Source organism: Leguminivora glycinivorella, chromosome 26 (genome assembly GCF_023078275.1).
Source record: "Leguminivora glycinivorella isolate SPB_JAAS2020 chromosome 26, LegGlyc_1.1, whole genome shotgun sequence".
Taxonomy (NCBI): domain Eukaryota; kingdom Metazoa; phylum Arthropoda; class Insecta; order Lepidoptera; family Tortricidae; genus Leguminivora; species Leguminivora glycinivorella.
Window position 1 is genome coordinate 6,359,236 of NC_062996.1, and position 22,849 is coordinate 6,382,084.

A 22,849-nucleotide genomic window follows, 5' to 3' on the forward strand; every position below is an offset into this window, starting at 1 on the left:
TGTCGCTAGCTCCGACGTCGCAACAACGCACACGGCGACAACACATGCGTGTCTACAAGCAACGCCTAAGCTACTAGCGACGTTGCCAGCTATTCAGATAGTTCCACTTACGGCCGCTGCTGCCGCGGCGCGCGTGTCGCTAGCTCCGACGTCGCACCAACGCACACGGCGACAACACACGCGTGTCTACAAGCAACGCGTAAGCGACGTTGCCAACTATTCAGCTATAGTTCCACTTACCGCCGCTGCTGCAGCGGCGCGCGTGTCGCTAGCTCCGGCGTCGCAACAACGCACACGGCGACAACACACGCGTGTCTACAAGCAACGCGTAACCGACGTTGCCAGCTATTCAGATAGTTCAACTTACCGCCGCTGCTGCCGCGGCGCGCGTGTCGCTAGCTCCGACGTCGCAACAACGCACAGGAAGACAACACTACATGTGTGGCCACGAGAGAAGCGTACGCTGCTGTTTGGTAGCGGCGGAGCCAGGCTGCTACAGTTTGGAGACAATCCTGGGGAAAATAATATGGAAAATATTAGTGACGATCAATATCCTCTTTAGCAATTTTTTGGCCTATCACTTAGTTTGAGAAATTTGAATGATTCATGGTTATTTTCATTAGAATAGGCTTCTTACCTTCTAGTCAAATCAGCTTCTTTTTAAGAACTGTCAAAACGAATTTGAACGACTTGTTAATATGGAATTTACCTATATGAAATCGAATTGAGTGACGTCACGGTCAATTCAGTTACTTTATATATTTCTACCTGACTTATTAAATGGAAATTGGATTTAAAAATAACTTCTGTCCATGTTTTTCTTATAATTGTCTGATGCTTTATTTGGTGCATGGTATAAAATATTTTATTTTTACTACAGTCAAGTTCCCTATTATATTGACCGGGATATAGACCGTGATCTTGACCGTGATTACCTTTTTGACGTTTGTCGAGCTCCCGTTATTTCGATTTTCAATTTTCCGTGATCATGATGCATGCAACTGCGTGGAAATATCGGGAGCTCGAAAAAAATCAAATAGGTAATTACTAATTAATCATGGTCTATATCGGTCAGTATAATTATATCATTAAGTTTGTTAAATTTTAACTATTTCATTCGACTACTAACGCTTTTAATATATTACAAAGATACCTATCCTGTTTGTTTATAATATTAGAATTTTTATAACCTCAAATTTACTGCCAACTTTTTACTTTTAGAATGAAATCTCAGTAGTAACACACTGAATTATAGTTTGATTTACACATTACTACAGCGATGGGATACCCCCATTTGCCAGAATTTCATTTGCCATAATTTTATTTGCCATCCTATTCAACAATCATAATATTGTTTCTCATAACATCTTATGCCATAATCATTGTTTACTATATTAATCTAGTGCCAGAAACTTTGCTTCCCATAAAGTCAGTTTCCATAATGTCATTTGTCAGAATCATCGAAATCCGTAATTACCACATTCCATACCATCATTTGTCATATAAATTAGCGTCCAGAAAAGTCAATTTCCATAATGTGTTTTGGCAGAATCGAAAACTACTATAATAGGTACTAGAAGGACTAGAGAATGAAACTGCTATCAGAAAGTAGGCCAGGCTAGGTTAGAACTGTGACCCCCTGGAAAATGAAACTGCTATCAGAAAGTAGGTTAGGTTAGGTTAGAACTGTGAACCTCTGGAAAAGGAAACTGCTTGAAAAGTAGGTTAGGTTAGGTTAGAACTGTGACCCCCCGGAAAATGAAAATACTATCAGATAGTAGGTTAGGTTAGGTTAGAACTGCGACCCCCTGGAAAATGAAACTGCTATCAGAAAGTAGGTTAGGTTAGGTTAGAACTGTGACCCCTGGAGAATGAAACTGCTGGAAAAGTAGGTTAGGTTAGGTTAGAACTGTGACCCCTGGAAAATGAAACTGCTATCAGAAAGTAGGTTAGGTTAGGTAATAATATGGGCAACAATTAATATGGCAATAATTGCTTATGGCGTTTGAATATTCTATGAAACCATATTATTGCACTTAATAATATGGCTAACAAATAGTATGGCATTGTATGATTATGGAAGGTAATATTCGGATAAACAACGAGTATGTCATATGATTTTTATGGTAAACAAATCATTCGGGCAAATGAAATTCAGGCAAGTTAGATTCGGGCAAATGAATATTATGTTAAATGACTGTCGGGCAAACAATAGACAACCCTACAGCGATATCTAAATATATAAAAGAAGAAGCTGACTGACTGACTGACTGACTGACTGACTGACTGACTGACTGACTGACTGACTGACTGACTGACATATCAACGCACAGCCGAAACCGCTGGTCCTAGAGATTTCAAATTTGGCACGTAGGTTCCTTATATAGTGTAGAGGAGCACTAAGAAAGGATTTTCCAAAATTCACCTCCTAAGGGGGTCAAATGGGGGTTCAAAGTTTGTATGGGGAAACAAGATTAGTTTGACTATTTTATTCGAAACTTCACAGGAAGATTCTTTAAGACATATGACTGAATACGTGTTTCAGGTTTTTTGAAAATGTAACCCCTAAAAGGGTGAAAAGGGGGTGATAAAGTCAAAAAATCAATATGGGTATCGTTTTTATGGTTTATCGGGTCGCTGATCACGATAAATACAACGTTTTTAAAATCTAACGAGGCGGAACTGAAATACCTTCTCCCCTGTTGTGGTGCAATGGGGTTTAAATATCAAAAAAATATATAAAAGAAGATATTGACTGACTGACAGACATATCAACGCACAGCCGAAACCGCTGGTCCTAGAGATGTCAAATTTGGCACGTAGGTTCCTAATATAGTGTAGAGGAGCACTAAGAAAGGGTTTTTCAAAATTCGCCTCTTAAGGGGGTCAAATGGGGGTTCAAAGTTTGTAAGGGGAAACAATGTTTGTTTCACTGTTTTATTCGAAACTTCACAGGAGGGATCCTTAAAACATATGATTAAAGACGTGTTTCAGGTTTTTTGAAAATTTAATCCCTAAAAGGGTGAAAAGGGGGTGATAAAGTCAAATAACTAATATGGGTATCGTTTTTACGGTTTATTGGGTCGCTGATCACGATAAATACAACGTTTTTAAAATCTAACAAGGCGGAAGTGAAATACCTTCTCCCCTGTTGTAGTGCAATGGGGTTTAAATATCAAAAAATATATAAAAGAAGAAACTGACTGACTGACTAACTGACGTAATATATCAACACACAGCCGAAACCGCTGGTCCTAGAGATTTCAAATTTGGCACATCCGTTCCTTATATGGCGTAGAGGAGCACTAAGAAAGGATTTTTCAAAATTCTCCTCTTAAAAGGGTGAAATGGGGGTTCAAAGTTTGTATGGGGAAACAACATTAGTTTGACTATTTTACTCGAAACTTCACAAGAGGATTCCTAAAGACATTCTTAAAGACATATGACTAAATACATGTTTCAGGTTTTTGAAAATTTGACCCCTAAAGGGGTGCAAAAGGGGTAAGTCAAAATCACAATATGGGTATCGTTTTTATGGTTTATCGGGTCGCTGATCACGATAAAAACAACGATTTTAAAATCTAATGAGGTGGAAAATAAATTTTCTCTCCTGTTGTTGTGCAATGGGGTTAAAATATCCAAAATAGCCATAAGTAGGTATAGGTTGTTTTTATCTTTACTTCTGGTTCAAGAGATTTCAAAATGACACGGAAGTTCCTTAGAGGAGCACTAAGAAAGGATTATTCAAAGTTCACCTCCTAGCATGATAATTTGACAGGGACAGGGACAGGGACAGGGACAGGGACAGGAACAGGAACGGGATAGGGTTAGGGATAGGGATAGGGATAGGGAAATTAGGGAAGGGATAGGGATAGGGATAGGGATAGGGATAGGGATAGGGATAGGGATAGGGATAGGGATAGGGATAGGGATAGGGATAGGGATAGGGATAGGGATAGGGATAGGGATAGGGATAGGGATAGGGATAGGGATAGGGATAGGGATAGGGATAGGGATAGGGATAGGGATAGGGATAGGGATAGGGATAGGGATAGGGATAGGGATAGGGATAGGGATAGGGATAGGGATAGGGATAGGGATAGGGATAGGGATAGGGATAGGGATAGGGATAGGGATAGGGATAGGGATAGGGATAGGGATAGGGATAGGGATAGGGATAGGGATAGGGATAGGGATAGGGATAGGGATAGGGATAGGGATAGGGATAGGGATAGGGATAGGGATAGGGATAGGGATAGGGATAGGATAGGGATAGGGATAGGGATAGGGATAGGGATAGGGATAGGGATAGGGATAGGGATAGGATAGGGATAGGGATAGGGATAGGGATAGGGATAGGGATAGGGATAGGGATAGGGATAGGGATAGGGATAGGGATAGGGATAGGGATAGGGATAGGGATAGGGATAGGGATAGGGATAGGGATAGGGATAGGGATAGGGATAGGATAGGGATAGGGATAGGGATAGGGATAGGGATAGGGATAGGGATAGGGATAGGGATAGGGATAGGGATAGGGATAGGGATAGGGGGATAGGGATAGGGATAGGGATAGGGATAGGGATAGGGATAGGGATAGGGATAGGGATAGGGGACGGGGATAGGGATAGGGGAGGGAAGGGGACAGGGACGGGACGGAGACGGGGACGGGGACAAGGATAGAGATAGGGACGGGGATAAGAATAGGGATAGGGATAGGAATAGGGGATGGGGACGGGGATAGGGATAGGAATAGGGGATGGGGACGAAGATAGGAATAGGGAAGGGACGGGGACAGGGATAGAGGAGGGACGGGGACAGGGACGGGACGGGGACGGGGACGGGGACAAGGATAGAGATACGGACGGGGATAAGAATAGGGATTGGGGTCGGAATAATCGGTCGGAAATCGATATCTAGGCAGTGTAAAATGCAGGTGGCTCAGTGGGAAGGGATTAGTATGTAAGTAGGCATCGGTGAGTATCCTGCATCCGTAATAACTTTTACATTCAATGTGCTGTAAGAGGATCGTTGTTTGCTTGCCTTTTATATGTTTACGTTTGCAATTAGTATAAGCAAAATGGAAAAAATTGTAAGCGATAATGCAAGGAAGTATTTTTTACCTTACCGACCATAGCGTCGAGATACTGGCTATGTGGGTTGTATGAAGTTTCCCCACTATAAATATTTATATAGGTAAAATACATACATATTCGTACCTACTACCTACGCTGTGGTCGCTGTGTAACAATTCTACAATCATTGCAAGAATTTCTTTTAAAACAATAGTAATATGTGTAAGGTACAGTCAGCCAAAAAAGTGGTTTACTACTTTTCGATCAATAGAGTCGAACCTACCTACAAAGAAACCTACGAATCCAAATGAAAATCTTATTTTTTGTAAACGTTTCAATAAGAATACTTTTATTACGCGGGCGAAGCCGCGGGTAAAAGCTAGTATAACATAAGAATGATAACTTCATGATTCTGCAAGAATGAGTTAACAACCACTACTTTTGGGGTTAGAAAAATTCTAACCTTAAAAAGCAGTCAAAACTTTTGACTCACCCTCTGATATATATTGGCAATAGAGCAATTGTCAGGGGCGCCAGCGCGCCCACAGCAGGACCACGGGAGCTTAGCTGGCTCAGTTGCAGTCGCACTGAAAACATCATCTATTCAATCATGTATGTCGTATCTAGACACTTTTTGACGCTACTCAAAGTTAGAATCGGGCCGTAACACAAACGACTCAATAGCAATGGCTTAAAGGACTCGCATCCAGGCCATAAATTAAAAAAAAAAAAACTCAATAGCAATATTGTTTGCGCCTTAATTCAAAACCTCTTGCTAACATATTACGGCCTCCTTGTCAGGTGTTGTCGAGAAGGAGTTATTATAAAGAAATAAAGTGACAGTAAGCCAGTGTCACGACAGAAAGAAAAACGCATTATCGTGTAATACATGTGTTACGAAGATTAATTCATTAAAGGGGATCCTCAAACTAAATACATTCAAATAAGCAACCTAAGTATACCTATATCAGTGACGATGACGACACTCGCCATGGATGGACCCAGTGACCTAAATATTTGGTAAGTTATTCGGCAGCGCCAAATATAAACTTCTATAAAATCATAAATAATGATAATTTCAATGGTTTTAGTTATTTAAATTAAAAAAAAAAGTGGAAAATTATTTCATTTCTTAGAAGTTGCTAAATCATACTTGAAATGCTCGCAACAGCTGAACGCGATGCGAAGTGCGTGTGTCCACTGCCCGTCTTCTGATTGTAGACCTTTCTGGAAAACAATGAAGCATGAATGAAGCCATAATGGATACAGGCCCCGTAGCTGAATGGCATTTCTCCGACGCCAAACGAAAGCGATACGCCGCTGGCTCTGTCGCGCCAATACGCAAGCGCGATAGAGATAGATATCTACTAGCGCTTCGTTTCGTGAGCATTTCGTGAGCGTTTGTGCCATTCGGCTAGCCACCCAGGTTTTATTCCAAAAGGAATAGATGACTCTATTCCTGACATTCAAGATAAGTTAGTAAAAAGTTGACAGGTGAAAATCTAGTCTAAGGGCCGGTTGCATCAAACCGTCTGTCACCGTTAAAGCGTTCGTTAAATTTTATAATATGGGAAGTTCCATAGACGTTTGCTGCGTGACGATGATGTGTCTGACAAATGTGGTTGATGCAACTGGCCCTTATACCTCTAAACGAACAAGTCTTGTATATCTATTTATACCGGCGATCTTGGAAACAGGGGATCGATTATTGAATTTCGAACGCACGTATTCGCCGTACGAAAGTCTGTGGAATACGACGTAATGCTATTTTTGAAAAAGGACGGTTAGTAATTTTTTCTACTCCCGTATTCGTGAGTTACAAGGTCGTACATAGAACTTTAAAACCCTAACCCTGTGGAAAACGACGTAATGCTATTTTTGAATAACCTAACCACAAAATTAAAATTTTGAAAAAACCCCCGACCGCGACATAGTGGACCGATTTTCACGAAACATGGCTAAGAACACTCCCGACTAACTCAGCTTTCAGACAAAAAAAAAACTAAATCAAAATCGGTTCATCCGTTCGGGAGCTACGATGCCACAGACAGACACACACACAGACAGACAGACAAACAGCCAGACAGACAGACAGACAGACAGACAGACAGACAGACAGACAGACAGACAGACAGACAGACAGACAGACACGTCAAACTTATAACACCCCTTCGTTTTTGCGTCGGGGGTTAAAAAAGACGGCTAGTAATTTTAAAACTAGTGGTAATGACCACTCGATTTCGATTTTTTTAGTAGAATTTAAACCGCTAGTAGTGGAGATATTGTTGAACGAATTTCACGAAATCGAATGTCCGAGAAACGAAAATCGGCCCCCCGCTCGAAAACAATTTCGCCGAATGTGGGGGTTTCGGGGGTGGTAAATAAATCTAGCTTTGTCTTAGGTCCCGGACAACGCGAATTTTAAAGTTTTCATGCGTTTTTATTTGTATGGTATATCATTTAACCCTTAAATGCATAGTTATGTTATGCATCATGCAATTTTGACTCTATTGACAGCACGTCAAAATTCAAAGAATAAATCTTTCTCAAGGTCATGCATTTAACGGTTAAAACACAATATATAATAAAATAGAACTCCGAGCGAAGCTCGGTCGCACGTACAGTTATTTTAAACGTAAAACTTCGATGAAATTATGACGTAAACTTTAAAATCATTGCGAACTTATCTGCGTTTCTTTTCTTTCTTTGCTCCAAGGACAGGTTCAATTAGATATTTAACTATTATGTGGAGGGAGAGTCTGTAAAAGGAACTTTTCTATGAAATAAGACATATATAACTCCGTATAGACAGCTAAAGTCTAAGAAAAAAACGTACCTCAAAACATGCTCAAAACCATACAGAAAAAGGTACGGTGACCTAATAGCTGGGCATTAACTCGTTAATCCGTTAATCGTTAATTAACGAAGTTAACATTTCGATTAACGGATTAACTTTTAAGTTAACTTGCAAAAATGTTAACGGACTCGTTAACTTCCGTTAAATTTCTCCGAGTCCGTTAATCGTTAATCTAGTAGGGCACAGGCGCCATCTACGCTGCGAAAAACACGTTCTGAACGCTACTATAAAAGTCCTATGATTTGCCGGTAAATCCTAGGTTTTACCGATGTCGATTGCTAAAAGTCCGAAATATTACCTAAAAAAGTATTCTTCACGTGGATTTGCTTTTACTAACTTTGATTCGGTGAATCCTAAGCTTTACCATGGCGACTGTTGTAGTGATAGGGCAGCAAATTCGAGCCCCATTTACGACCACATTCGCCTCCCTAGCCTCTACCGCCCAAAGTGCCACAACAGTCCCGTCACCGCCAGCATCTCTCCTGACACAGCTCTTGGCAGTAGCTCAGGCGATCACTGCTTTCCACGTGCAGCCTAGAGTTCAATAGGCTAGCTGTACTTCGGCCTTTTACAGAAATATAATACGTTATAGTGGATACTGATGCAACTAAATATTTAAAGAACAGTTCATTTTTTTTCACGTGTTAACGGATTAACGATTAACTTTAACTTACGTTAAATTTGTCGAAATGTATCGCTTTAACGATTAACGAAGTTAACTTTTTTAGTAACGGATTAGCGATTAACGAAGTTAACTATTTGATTAACGGTGCCCAGCTATGGGTGACCTAGATGGCGATACACCTATTGGGGACGCTCGGCTAGATGGCGCTAATATTAATATTTGACATTTTAACACATATCAAGCTAAGAATATGGACCAAATTGTCAAAACTGAGTTCAAAAGTTTTAAGCCTGTGTCGAGAGACGGCAGTCTATGCACTGTGATTACACATTTTAGTTTGACAGTAACTCTCTATAATAGGTACTCGATCCTCTCATCTATGAAATAACTCACCTCAAGTAGTGTAGACGAGAAGTAATAGAACAGCGCACATTCCAGCAGAAGCAACAGCAGAATTAGTGCTGAGTACTGTAAGAAAATAAGTCTTTATTCTTTTGACCTTTGTTTGCTCTTTAGAATAAATGCCCAAAAGAAAATTCTCAAAGAAAGTGATTCCTGTCTGACTTGCGGCCCAGCCACGACATTTCGTTAAGCGCGGTAGCGGAATGAAAAGTTCGATCGCTGTGTCTCACTCCAATGTATGGCCGCCGCTCACCGCTGTCGCGCTTAGACCAATGTCGTGGTTGAGCCGTTATAATACTGCCTGAATAGGCGTGCTTTTCTGTTGGACATAGACGCCTAATATTTGGATGTCCTAATCTCAAACATAAGTGGAAGTTGTATAGGTAAGTACCATTTACTTTTTCATAAAAAATTCAAGATTTTTTTGTCAACGGGATAAGTGCAGTCTAAGATACTTTCCTATTAATTGGCAGACATAACGTTTCCATTCAGTGCACACAGACAATCTCTCAACCTTTGTGTCTATAAAGATGGATCGGAAAGGAACTACAGAAGTAGGTAAGCAGTGAAAAGATTCAAGTCGAAAGTGGTACTTACTACTTACATACATACAACATACAATCACGCCTATATCCCATAAAGGGGTAGGCAGAACACATGAAACTACTAAAGCTTCAGTGCCACTCTTGGCAAATAAGGGGTTGAAAGAAAACGAAACTGTGACATTGCAGTGACAGGTTGCCAGCCTCTCGCCTACGCCACAATTTAATTTTTAGTGGTACTTAAAATATGTAATTCTTATATTACCATGACTAGAAGAAACTGCGATTGTGTAAGTGCCCCACAGAAACCCATGAAAGCCACGAAGAAGAAGAATAGCGCCAGCAACGCTAAGGCCACTCCTAGCGAAGCTGTCAAGGTGTGAGGCGCCAATAGAGTCTGTAAAAGAAAGTACCTACCACTTTACATGGATCATTTTAAAAGATGTACACTTTAAAAGCTCGGCCACACATGCGCGTTTTGAGAATGCACCGTGCGGTGCGCCGGACGAACGCTGGCATTGCGCCCAGAGGACGCATGTAGCAACTAACGAGCGCGGATTGCGAGCGGAATGCGCGCGGATTGCGAACAGAACGCCAGCGTTCGTCCGGCGCACCGCTATCAGTGCGCCCCGCTAACGCTACGCTATCTAAACGCTCTATGTGTGGCGGAGGCTTAAAACGCAGTAGGAGGCGTCAATCCTCCATACAAATGCTCCTGACTATTACCTCCCTGGTTTTTGAAGCTAGACCAATGGTTTTTATAACACAGATTATGTATTATTATTTTTATCTTTGTTGGATTGTTTTGCCTTTTCGATATTTTTATTTATAAAGGCGATTAGAGCCCATCAAAAAATTACAAAATGGCATAAGTAATTGATAATGCCGCAAAAAGGTCGAGTACTTGTTAGGCCACAGTGCGCGGGCTGCGGCTGACAATATCAACACTGCATTGGGCGCTGGAAGTACAAGCCATGCCACGGTGTCCAGATGGTTAGTCCGTTTTAAATCAGGAGACAGGAGCCTTGAAAGTCAGTCACGCTCAGGGCGACCACCTGCATTCAATTTTGGAGGATGAAGCAGTCGAGCACCTCGATTTTAAAGATTTCCTTTCACCTCAGTGTGCAAGTGTTACTTATCTTAATGTTTAACTTCTAAGAAATTATCACCATCTCTGGGCCCATTTCTCGAAGCCTCAAGTTACAATTTACAAGTGGTTGTCAATTAGGGAATGCAGCTAGAACCGAAAACCGAGTATCGGTTTTTTTTCGGTGAAACTCGAAACCGATTCGAATTTCGGTTCATAACCGAGTTTTTGTTACCTTCAGGTAAATTGTTAAACAAAACAGATTTTTCGCTTATATTGTGTTTTTATGGACTTTGTAAACACAGTATATAAATAAAAATCTCATAGGACGATTTGTTGACTGCTGGGACCAGTTTTTCTTAGGAATTGGTGAAGATTATTGCTTTGAAAAGTATAGCTGAAGTTCAATCGACATGAACAATTTAAAAATGTAACGTAAGTGATGTTACATATTTCTTTATGTTAGACGCAGCATATTGCGATGTAAAATGGGATGAAAAGACTCTATTTTCAACTCTCTGAGAACGAATCTCATCTATAATTGAAATGATGAAAGTAATCGTTTTGGCATCTTTTGTGTCCTGGTGAGTTCTTTCATTTTTAACCGATTTCCAAATATCAATGGCGGAGTAAAATGAAATAAATATACTATAAAAAGAAAAAAATTACCAAGGCCTCCAAGTGTCCAAAGCTGATTCTAAGAGTTCAATGGAGGAGGTAATCAGTTCATCTGTATTTTTTTTAAATATTTGTTATTTGATATCTCCCTCAACTCTGAACCGATTTTTTTTTATCGAATGTATATATAGGTTGGTCCTATTTTTATCAAGTGGTGTCCAGTTCTGATGATGGGATCCTGGAGAATTCAAGGAAACTCTTCAAATCTTAAAGGTAAACTGATTTTCGTTTGCTAAGAACGTTGGGGTTTTAAGCCACATTCTGGTCAAGCTAGTGTTGTGAATTTAAGCTTTGAGGCGTAAACTACAAAACTCGAGTCGCGACTTCTGAGTTTTAAAGCCTCGAATTTTAGCCTCGACCATATAAGCCTCAACCTTATAAGTTTGCGTTGCTGCTTACGAGCACAGAATCCTCGAGTCTTTAGTCCTCAAGCTTTAAAGACTCCTAAGCTTTGAAGGTTTAAGTCTATAAGGTTTGTAGCATTTAAATCTTAAGAGCTTTTAATAAACTAGATCCTAAGGTCAACAGAAGTAAAAAAAACAGGCCAAGTGCGAGTCGGACTCGCCCACTAAGAACTCCGTACTTTTTAGTATCCTGAGATACATGAGATACAGCGTGGTGACGTGACCGGGCGGACGGATATCTGAGTCTTAGTAATAGACTTACGTTTTTACCCATTGTGTACGGAACCCTATAATCTACCAAACCGACACCGTCAAATTAAGGGTTAAATATAAATACTATCTGCCTATAAAGCTCGTTGTTTGAGCTCTTAAAGCTTGACACAGGCCTTCGAGGTTTAGGGGGCTTGAGCTCTCTATGAAGCCCGAGTCTTAAAGACTCACTCTTAAGAGCTCATAAAAAGCTTGAGTAGTTAAGGTTCTGAACCGTTTCTGAGCTAAAACCTTTAACGCTTGAGTCTTTAAAGCGTGAACCTTTAGGGTTTGCAAGTCTTTAAGGTTTAAAAGTCTTCAAGACTAGTCTTATAACAACACTAGGTCAAGCTCGTGTTTTGGTGGCGGGCTCCATGAAGAATCAAGGGAACTCTTCAAATCTAAACGGCACACCAATAGTGACTTTTGTATCTTTATCAGAAAAGGAATAACATTAAAAAGAATGGCATTTGATGAAGTGGAATCGCTGATGATGATCAGAAAGAAAGTTTTAAAGACGCATGACGCGTTGATTTGTTTTCTTCGTTATGTTTGTTAAGCATGTTGGGTTTTCAAGACGTAATTTTGTCAAGCTCGAGTTCTAATAATGGGATTCATGAGGAATCCAATAAAATAAATAAATAAATAAATCCAGGGAATTCCATAAACCTTAACGGTATACGTGTATTGTCTTTTGTATTTTTATCAAATAAAACAGTCGCTTTTGATGAAGTGGAAAAGATAAGCTCCTTCAAAACTTTTTTATATGATAGTTAAGCATGAACCCAGACCCGACACCGCATCCGCAAAACTTTACTTTTAGTTAATTTTACCTACAGTGTCTCCGCAAAAGAAAAAAAAGCACCGAAATTTCTTCTTTCATCCTACAATTGCGTGAAAATAGCATATTATGTTACAATTACAAATCTCTTAAACACCGTTCAGTTGCCTTTTATAAAATATTAGATATTTGGCGTATTAGGTGAATCTTGAACAACGTAAGTACCTACTACAAAAACAAAATGTTCGTTAAAGTTCAAAAAGCGCTGCTGACCTTGTGGTAAGAGAGTGCGAACGCGAACCCCGGTTCGTACCAATGAATTCATATGTGCGAAATGTCATTTGATATTTACCAGTCGCTTCTCGATGAATTAAAACATCACGAGGAAACCGGAATAATTCCAATAGGATCCTTCCGGTTGGAAGGTGAGACGGCAAAGGCTTTCATAAAGCTAGTGCATGTGCCAAATCTTGGGATTAGTTGTCAAAGCGGACCCCAGGCTTCAATGAATGCCGTGGCAAATACCGGGATAATGCAAGATAGATTAGAGATAGATTGATAGAAGTTCAAATAACAATTACCTACAAGTAATTTGAAAAAGTAAAGTGATCACTGTAATTTGAAATATTTGAACAAGTAAAGTAATCTACATTGGCTTTACGTCAGTTTCTAGGTGAGAATTTGCATCTTAACTAATGTATTTAGTATTTTTATTAAAAAATCCTTCAACTAAAAAACTCGAGTTTAACTCGATTGAAAACCGAGTTTCAAATCGGTGAAAACCGGACGGTTTTAACCGAAACTCGGTTTTTTCACTACTCGGTTGCATTCCCTATTGTCAATGTCTAATATGACAAGTTGGAAAGAGACTTCCGGTTGTAACTTGTAACTTTCAGTTTTGAGAAATGGGCCCCAGCATTTCTGGATGAAACTAGCTTATAATGACAACTGGCATAGAGAACCATGGACAGTGGATAATAATGATGATATGATGATCATAACAATAGGCTAGTTTCCTACTAGTCAAATCAGCTTCTTTTTATGAACTGTCAAAACGATTTGCTAATATGGAATTACTATGAAATACTGAGGAGTGACGTCACGGTCAATTCATTTACTTTTTATCCTTTTCTTTGACTTATTAAATAGAAATTATGTTTAAACATAATTACTGTCCATATTCTCTTCTAATTATGTGCTGCTTTATTTCGTGCACTGCATAAAATATTTTACTTCAAGTATAGGAAACTAGCCTATTATGAAGTTATTGATGACAATGTAAAATTCACCAAAATCGTTTCCTATTATCTATATCCGTTTTTGACCTAAAAATCCTTTCTTATCAGCAAAATCGCCCCAAAAATCTTCATTAACCATAGTGTGGCATGTGTAGCTATCGTACACACATCACAAATAGCCGTATCATGTTAGAACCGGGTCGTTGACAAAGGATCCGGGTCAGAGCTTATGAGGCGATGTAATTGTTATCTAATTTTGGTAATTATTGAGGGCGTGGAAAGTATTATAGGCAATATACTCATTCGATTAGGTTAATTTGGCTATGCTTATATTTGGCTTACATGCCCTCAAGCTGTACGGAGTTTCGCCGCAAAGATAGGCTATATTAGCCATCTATGAGCGTCAGAATATAGCTAATCATTCTCCTTGCGTTCTCCCGGCATTTGCCACGGCTCACGGGAGCCTGGGGTCCACTTTGACAACTAATCCCAAAATTTGGCGTAGACACTAGTTTTACGAAAGCGACTGCCAAGTGACCTTCCAACCCTAGTGGGATTAGTCCGGTTTCCTCACGATGTTTTCCTTCACCGAAAAGCGACTGGCAAATATCAAATGACACTGAGCGTCAATAGTTGTTTGTTTTACAAGGGGGCAAAGAAGTTGTTTAACCGCACGTGCCAATATTGATACCCGAGCAAGCGAAAAATTCCAATATTGAACCGCGAGCATAGCGAGTGGTTCAAAAAGTGGAATCTTGAGGGTTTCCACGAAGGTTAAACAAACTTTGCCACCGAGTGAAATTAAATTTTTCACCACACCAACACGAACAAAATGCTGACTATAAAACATGAAACTAAAGAAAATCCATCAATTAATCCATCAATATTCATGATTTAGAATCACAATTTATAAGTAAAATCTACCAGTCCGGTTAAGATATCAAGTTAAAATTTGTATGAAATTACTTTGCACTCTTGTGGATAAAATGCAATTTTGATATCTGTTTTCGAATAGCAAAGAGAGTCTTTACTTATTGGGGTGGTGGAAAATATTGTAAAGGGGTCTAAATGGTCCTGAATAAACCTGAAAAATAAACTTTGCTTTCGCGCTGGTGACCTGGCGGTAAGAGCGTGCGACTTTCAATTTGGAGGTCGTGAGTTCGAACCCCGTCTTGTACCCATGTGTTTTTCGGAATGTCTGTACATTCCTGAATCGCCATCAGATATATAAGAGCGCCCGAGGTACTCAAAAATATCTGAACACGCCTCTATTGCCTAGGTGTTAGAGGCGTGTTCAGATATTTTTGAGTACCTCGGGCGCTCTTATATATCTGATGGCGACTGTATGTGCGGAAAGTCATTTGATATTTGCCAGTCGCTTTTCAACGAAGGAAACCAATCGCAGTCGACTTAGCTTAGTTTTTTGGCAATTCTATTATGGCGTCTTAATGGCCTATATCCATACTAATATTATAAATGGGAAAGTGTGTGTGTCTGTTTGTTTGTCCGTCTTTCACGGCAAAACGGAGCGACGAATTGGCGTGATTTTTTAAGTGGAGATAGTTGAAGGGATGGAGAGTGACATAGGCTTTTTGTCTCTTTCTAACGCGAGCGAAGCTGAAGCAACAGCTAGTTTCTATATAAAAGCAGTATGTCATGACCTATTTGCGATGGACAAACATGGAGCTATATGACTTGCGCTTCTCGTACAGGAGATCGATTTTTGAATTTCGAATGCACGAATTCACCGTTCGAAAGTCTGTGGAACTTTAACTCTTTCACTTGTCGTTGGCTAATGTAACAAAAGCCAGAAGAAAAAAAAAAAAAAGTCTGTGGAAAACGACGTAATGCTATTTTTGAAAAAGGACGGCTAGTAATTTTAAAACTAGTGGTAATGACCACTCGTTTTCGATTCTGTTAGTAGAATTTAAATCGCTAGTAGTGGAGATATTATTGAACGAATTTCACTAAATCGAATGGCCGTGATTCAAAATTCGGCACCCAGGAACAGTGCAATACCAATCAACTAGCAAAGTCATTAGAGCTTAAGAGCATTTCTTTTTTTTTTGCCACTTGTATGAAATGTAATATTTATGAAAAAAAAAATGCTATTTCTACTCAGAATTACTAGCTTTTTCAATCCTAGTAGTTAAAAAAATTGCCCCGTACGATTTTTTCTTATTTTGTTACCATTTTCCGTACGTTGTATGGGGTAACAAAAGAGGAAAGTAAGAAAAATGTATGGAAATTCTGGGACACTTTGTCTCCCAGTGAGATTGAAAGTACTCGTGATTCTGAGTACAATTGACCTAAAATTCCCTAAAACAATCAAAATAAAAAAATTGGCAAAAAAAAGAAATGCTCTTAAAACACGAACAATGTTAGAAGGAAATAGGTCGTTACTGCATTTGTTTGATAAGCGGTATAGGTCGACGTTATGGAATAGTCGATGGCGGTGCCACCGCACGGCTGACACGGGTAAACTATTAATAGAATATCGAATTTGCGACTACTTTTTCTATTCAGGCCCCGTAGCCGAATGGCATTTTTGCGATGCGAAACGAAATCGGAACGCCGCAGAAAGGTAGTCTGTCTCTGTCGCGCCAATCTGCAAGAGCGATAGAGATAGATAGCTACGAAAGAGATATTATCGTGAGCGTTTCGTGAGAGTTTAGTGCATTCTAGAGCAGAGCCCAACTGGGGTAGTACCTCCGCCTTACAGAAGACCACAGCCAAATAGCACTAGACCCTACGCATAGTCTTGTGTTCCTACCGGTGAGTAAGGCTGCCAGAGCTCAACGAGGGTGCGGTGTGCCGATGACGGGAGATTGTCCTTTGAGTCGTCGGCAACCCGAACCCTCCTTGGAACTTGTGCACTCCTTTTTACTGTGTATTTAAACCACAGACCAACCCCTATAGACATCTATTACAAGACGACTCGCGGTCGCCAGCCTTCCTAGTATTTGCACTGATATAAGCGCGGGCGCTCGCCGTGCCCGATCAGTATCGACCAAGTAACAGACCCGAAAGCAGCGCGTGTTTTTCGCACAAAAAAATTGGAAAAGGGTATTTTGATGCCTTAAAGATGTCCACCTGTAGTGTGAAATGGTGTGGAAAGGTAACAAGAAGCTCAAATTTAAAAACAGAAGGCATTACATTCCACAAATAAGTCATATTTATAATTTATTCAGAGCCGGCATAGGTCAACTTACATTGGCCACTTACGCGTCAGTAGAGGGACAGTCATACTTCTGTCCCTTTTCATCTGGCGCGACTGCCCGCCGTCCTTGAAACGGCCAATCACAGCGCGCTTAACACATTCCCCGCCCGCTCCTCGCACCCCAAACACTGGTGACTCGTATCGCGAACCAAATATACAAGACTGCCACTCTATAGGAGGTTCTCTGTGATTTAAACACAGCAAAAGGGAATGTAATACATGTACAAGTTTCTAATGGGGTGATGGCAACGCGCATGTGACACTCTTTGAGTTGCAGGCGTCCATAGGTATAAAAAAAACCTGCCACCGACGTAGTATAAAAAAAAATAATTCGGCTACGCTCACAGGGCCTGTAGCCAAATGCACGAACGCTAATATCGCTATCGTAGCTGTTAGCTAATCTCTATCACCCTTCCATATTGGAGTGACAGAGACAGACTGCGTTCCGATCGGCGCATGGCGTCAACGATTGTCATTTGGCTAGGCCGACTGTAAATTTAACACACTGTACCACAGAGAATATAATAATAGTACAAGTACAGAAGGCTCACTCCTTTGACGTTAACAAAATGTGACCATTCTAAATTCTTACCTGAGCAGTTCCCGTTAAGTTTGTACATTTGGATCACGTCTCCGATTTGGATAAAAATTGGTTGGCTGATAAAGTCCACGATGCTGAGCAAGATCCACTAGGTTTCCCAAAATGTCATAGGTTGATTGTATGAAACTTTCCTTTTTTGTTACCGAAAATGTATAGAAATCTGGTAACAGAAAAGGAAGGTTTCATACAAACTACATAGGACATTTTGAGAAACCTAGTGGATCTTGCTCAGCATCATGGACTCTATCAGCCTACCAATTTTTATCAAAATCGGAGACGTGATCCAAATGTACAAACTTAACGGGAATTGCTCACCTACATTAACAAACTGACCGCACGCGAGCAGCCAACATTGAATTCTATTGCGCCGCGCGAAGGTCGTCACCAGTGAATGGGCCGCGAACTCGCGGCCGCCGGCATGTACTTGTAGCATGGCGATAGAATCGCGGAGTGAGCCGCCCCTGACTGTACTCCAGATACAGTTTATTAGATTTACAGGTGTTCGAATATTAGGATCATTGGCTTACCTTGATCACAGGACTGTTAATCTTCTCTATGTTGGCCGATAGCGTGGCAGGTGAGACGATCACCCATAGACTGAATGCGAAAACTGCTCCGCACGCCATCTATGATAAATCATTGTAATTAAGTATTGAAAATGGACTAAAAGGAATTAAGTGCATTATTATGATTATACAATAAGTATTTTTTAACCCCCGACGCAAAAACGACGGGGTGTTGTCTGTCTGTCCATCTGTCTGTTTGTCTGTCTGTATGTGTGTCTGTCTGTGGCATCGTAGCTCCCGAGCGGATGAACCGATTTCGATTTAGTTTTTTTTGTTTGAAAGCTGAGTTAGTCGGGAGTGTTCTTAGGCATGTTTTATGAAAATCGGTCCACTATGTCGCGGTCGGGTTTTTTCCAAATTTTAATTTTGTCGTTGGGTTATTACATCAAAATTTAGTTTGACTTTTATATCGCTATAAGAAACTACAATTTTACTTTGACTGTTGATTCAGGTTTTCTTAATCATTCAGAGATTCAGAGATACGTATTATCGTTATAACTTATACATTTAAGTAAATATAATTAAATTTGTTCTTATAGAGTATCTATAGGAATTGTTTTTTAAACAACGGATCTCCATTTTGTTGTTACTTACTTAATTAATAAATTTTGGAGTTAGTCAATAATTGAATAAATATATACTACCGTATGATGGTAACTCGGCTAATGCCGTAATCAATAAAATTATAACTAATTTAACTAAGGATCAGAAGTCAAAAAATCAAGGCCATTCGAGTACAGACAGGTGCATGGCGCTCGCGTGATAGGTCCTAATCCGAAGGCCTAAGCAAAACTGGCCTTGACTGAATAATTTAGATCAAGAAGCTCTGTTGGTTTGCTACAAGTGCTTTGTTTGCAGGTGTATGGGTTCCGTAAAATCATTGCTTAACCGATAACTACATGCATAACGTCACGCTTGTATTCTCCAATAGGGGTAGGCAAAGCACATGCAAATATTTGATTTAAACCCCTTATTTTCCAACAGTGGCACTGATACTTGAGTGCTTTCATGTGCTCTGCCTACTCCTTTATGAGATACAGGTGTGATTTTATGTACCTACTAGCTTTTGCCCGCGGCTTCGCTCGCGTTAGAAAGAGACAAACTGTAGCCTATGTCACTCTCCATCCCTTCAACTATCTCCACTTAAAAAAATCACGACAATTCGTCGCTCCGTTTTGCCGTGAAGTACGGAAAAACAAACAGACACACTCACTTTCCTATTTACAATATTAGTATGGATGTATGTATGTATTAGATAAGCTAATAAGCAACTAACCTAACCACAAAATTACATACATACATACATACATACAATCACGCCTGTTTCCCAGAGGGGTAGGCAGAGATCACGGATTTCCATTTACTACGATCCTGACAAACCACTTTCGCTTCACCACAAAATTAAAATTTTGAAAAAACCCCCGACCGCGACATAGTGGACCGATTTTCATGAAACATGGCTAAGAACACTCCCGACTCACCCAGCTTTAAAAAAAAAAAACGTGGAGCTACGACGCCACAGACAGACAGACAGACACGTCAAACTTATAACACCCTGTCGTTTTAGCGTCGGGGGTACCAACCATGACAACGAAGTTGACAACCACCAGCAGAGTCGCCGCAAGTTTTGAAGTTCGACCCGTTTTGCCGCCCATTATTTAATCTGAGAAAAAGGATCAAGTATTTATAGAGAGTTACTGTCAAAATAAAATATGTAATCACCAGCCGGCGTATCATGCTGCCAATTTTATCACTTATCCACGTGGATAAGACATCTGTCACTCTCACACTGACATACTAGCTAAAGCGTGACGGATGCTTTTTCCACGTGGATAAGTGATAAAATTGGCAGCATGATACGCCGGCAGAGATCGGACGGATTTGCGACATTCTTAGTGACTTACATCATTTTAAGAGTATGAGATGACGCACAAAAATCCCATCTCTGGTAATCGTAGTGCACAGACTGCCATCTCTCGACACAAGCTTAAACTTTTAAACCTCAGTTTTGACAATTTAGCCCATATTTTTAGCTTGATATTTATGCGTTCAAATGTCAAAAATTAATATTAGCGCCATCTAGCCGAGCGTCCCCCAAAGGTGTAATGTATAAGGCCACCTTACCTTTTTCTATATGATCTTGAGGTACATTTTTTCTTAGACTGTAGCTGGTGTCTAAATATATGGAGTTACATATATCTTTGACCTGAAACAAGGAAATAATTTGAAGGTTTTTGTTCGACAACTGATTTAGAATGAAAATAAAGATAAAATATCGTCCAAACTACAGATTAAGAACGGTAAGCCGCACCGTAACCTTCAAGGCCCGCGAACTTCGAAGGCCAACATCGCGTGGTAACCGCGTGGTAACCGTAAGAATATAATTTTGTGAATTTCCAAGCCTAACGGGTCCTTGCTTCAAGTGTAATTAAGATCTTTTCCATCGGGAAATCCAAGGGTAATAGGCTAGTTTCCTAGTAGTCAAATCAGCTTCTTTTTATGAACTGTCAAAACGATGCAAATATGAAATTAATATGAAATACTGAGGAGTGTCGTCACGGTCAATTCATTTACTTTATATCTTTCTCTTTGACTTATTAAATATAAATTATGTTTGAACATAACTATTGTCCATATTTTTCTTCTAATTAGGTGGTGCTTAATTTCGTGTACTGTATAAAATATTTTATTTTAAGTATAGGAAACTAGCCTATCTTTAATTTATCGTGCTAATGAAGGAGGACTCTTTAATCGAAATCATTATTTCATGCACTCCTACACAACGTTGTTCTCTTGTGACCCAAATGACCTAATTTATTATTCTAACATAATTATACTGAAGAAAACAATAGATCCTATGATCATCGACTTAAAAACACTTATAACTAAAGGCTCGTTAGTATGGATGTGGTATGACAAACAATAATAAACGCCGATGATTGACGATCAAGGGTAAATATCATGTGACCTTAATTTTGTGTTTTAGAATGAAAGGGATGTCCCGATTACCGCCCTAAAAATGGTTTTTCATAGTTTTTTTTTAATACTACGTCGGTGGCAAACAAGCGTACGGCCCGCCTGATGCAAAGCGGTCACCGTAACCTATGGACGCCTGCAACTCAAAGAGTGTCACATGCGCGTAGCCACCCCATTAGAAACTTAATTGTACATTCCCTCTTGGTGTGTTAATTACACAGCAAAAAGGAGTGTACAAGTTGCAAGGCGGGTTCGGGTTGCCGACGACTCATAGACAATAGACGGAATAAGTCAGTTCCGTAAGTCCTCCCGTCATCAGCACACCGCACCCTCGTTGAGCTCTGGCAGCCTTACTCACCGGCAGGAACACAACACTATTATTTCGTATTTCCCTCCTTGAATACTGAAATTACTTATTCGAAGTGTTCTTACACAATTTGGTGTACATATTTTAATCATACTTTTATTTAAAAGTTCAAAGTTCAATAGTTTTATTCTCTAAAATGCACGTACACCATAATGTAATGGTGGAAATATATACATAGTATCAATGCATTGACCCATATGGCATGCAAATCATTAATCATAAATATACCTACCTAAATAAAACATTCATTTATTTACAAAAAGCTGATGCCAAGAGAAGCATCGACCGGCCAATGCTACGACATAAAGATTGCGTCAAGCGAGACATGCACGTCTTCAACATCCCGGTCCACAAATGGGAAGAGCTTGCCGAAGACAGAGACAAGTGGCGCAAGTTGGTGTTTGATGGACGTACAATCCACGACAATGCTTGGTTTGCGACACTCGCAAGTAAGCGAGCCAAGCGTTGTCAGCGCGATACCTCTTCGCCACGGGTACACTACACCTGCCAGAGTTGTGGTCGTGTTTACCGCTCCCGTATTGGCTTACACAGCCACGAGAAACGTTGTTGCCCTACCTGACACTGCTTGAATAGTCTGTTAGATACTTGAAGGCCGATGATGATGATTTATAAAACTATTTGCAGCATATTTACACGACGAAACCCGTAATATACTCTCTCTCTCTCTCTCGGTCTCTTTAAACATAGAGTGAATAGGCTATTACTGAATCGGTGAGCTCCATCTTAGACTCTGTCTTCACTTCCCATCAGGTGTGACTAGGGTCAATCGCCGATCAGTCCATAAAAAAAAACCTATTTTTTTAGATAGAGACTTGAGAGAGCCCGCAAGACTCCCTTGCTCAATAGTGCGGGTGCTCAGCTGCAGATAGTGAGGGTTCAAGTCCCGTTGGAAGCGTAACTTTTTTCTATCAATGTGATTATTATTTTTCTATTTGTATTTACGTACTTGTATTTGTCGAATTTAAATTAAGTTACATGACACTAATTTCTCTTTTTTCACTGATACTACGGGGGACAAAAGAGCTGGTAGCTTCCTCGCTCAACATATGTATAAGCATGGCGATTCAGCGAGGAAATGCTGCCAGCATCATGGGCACTAGGCCTCAGGGGTCTTTAGATTTAGATTTTTAGTTTTTTTTAATTGACTAGTTTATAATAAG

General features: G+C 40.1%; 1 protein-coding gene across 1 annotated transcript in view; it reads right to left on the minus strand.

Annotated features, from left to right (window-relative positions):
- Positions 1–373: 373 nt before the first annotated feature.
- The window catches only part of LOC125239924, a 30,736-nt gene continuing 8,260 nt past the window's right edge, over positions 374–22,849 (minus strand). Inside the window, exons 2-8 of the mRNA XM_048147696.1 lie at positions 20,450–20,531; positions 19,909–19,988; positions 18,287–18,385; positions 9,767–9,898; positions 8,951–9,025; positions 6,229–6,302; positions 374–512 (exon numbers count right to left, since the gene is read on the minus strand). Coding sequence (XP_048003653.1) covers positions 494–512; positions 6,229–6,302; positions 8,951–9,025; positions 9,767–9,898; positions 18,287–18,385; positions 19,909–19,980 — 471 coding nt within the window. The 5' untranslated portion in view covers positions 19,981–19,988; positions 20,450–20,531 and the 3' untranslated portion in view covers positions 374–493. The remainder of the gene's footprint in view (positions 513–6,228; positions 6,303–8,950; positions 9,026–9,766; positions 9,899–18,286; positions 18,386–19,908; positions 19,989–20,449; positions 20,532–22,849) is intronic.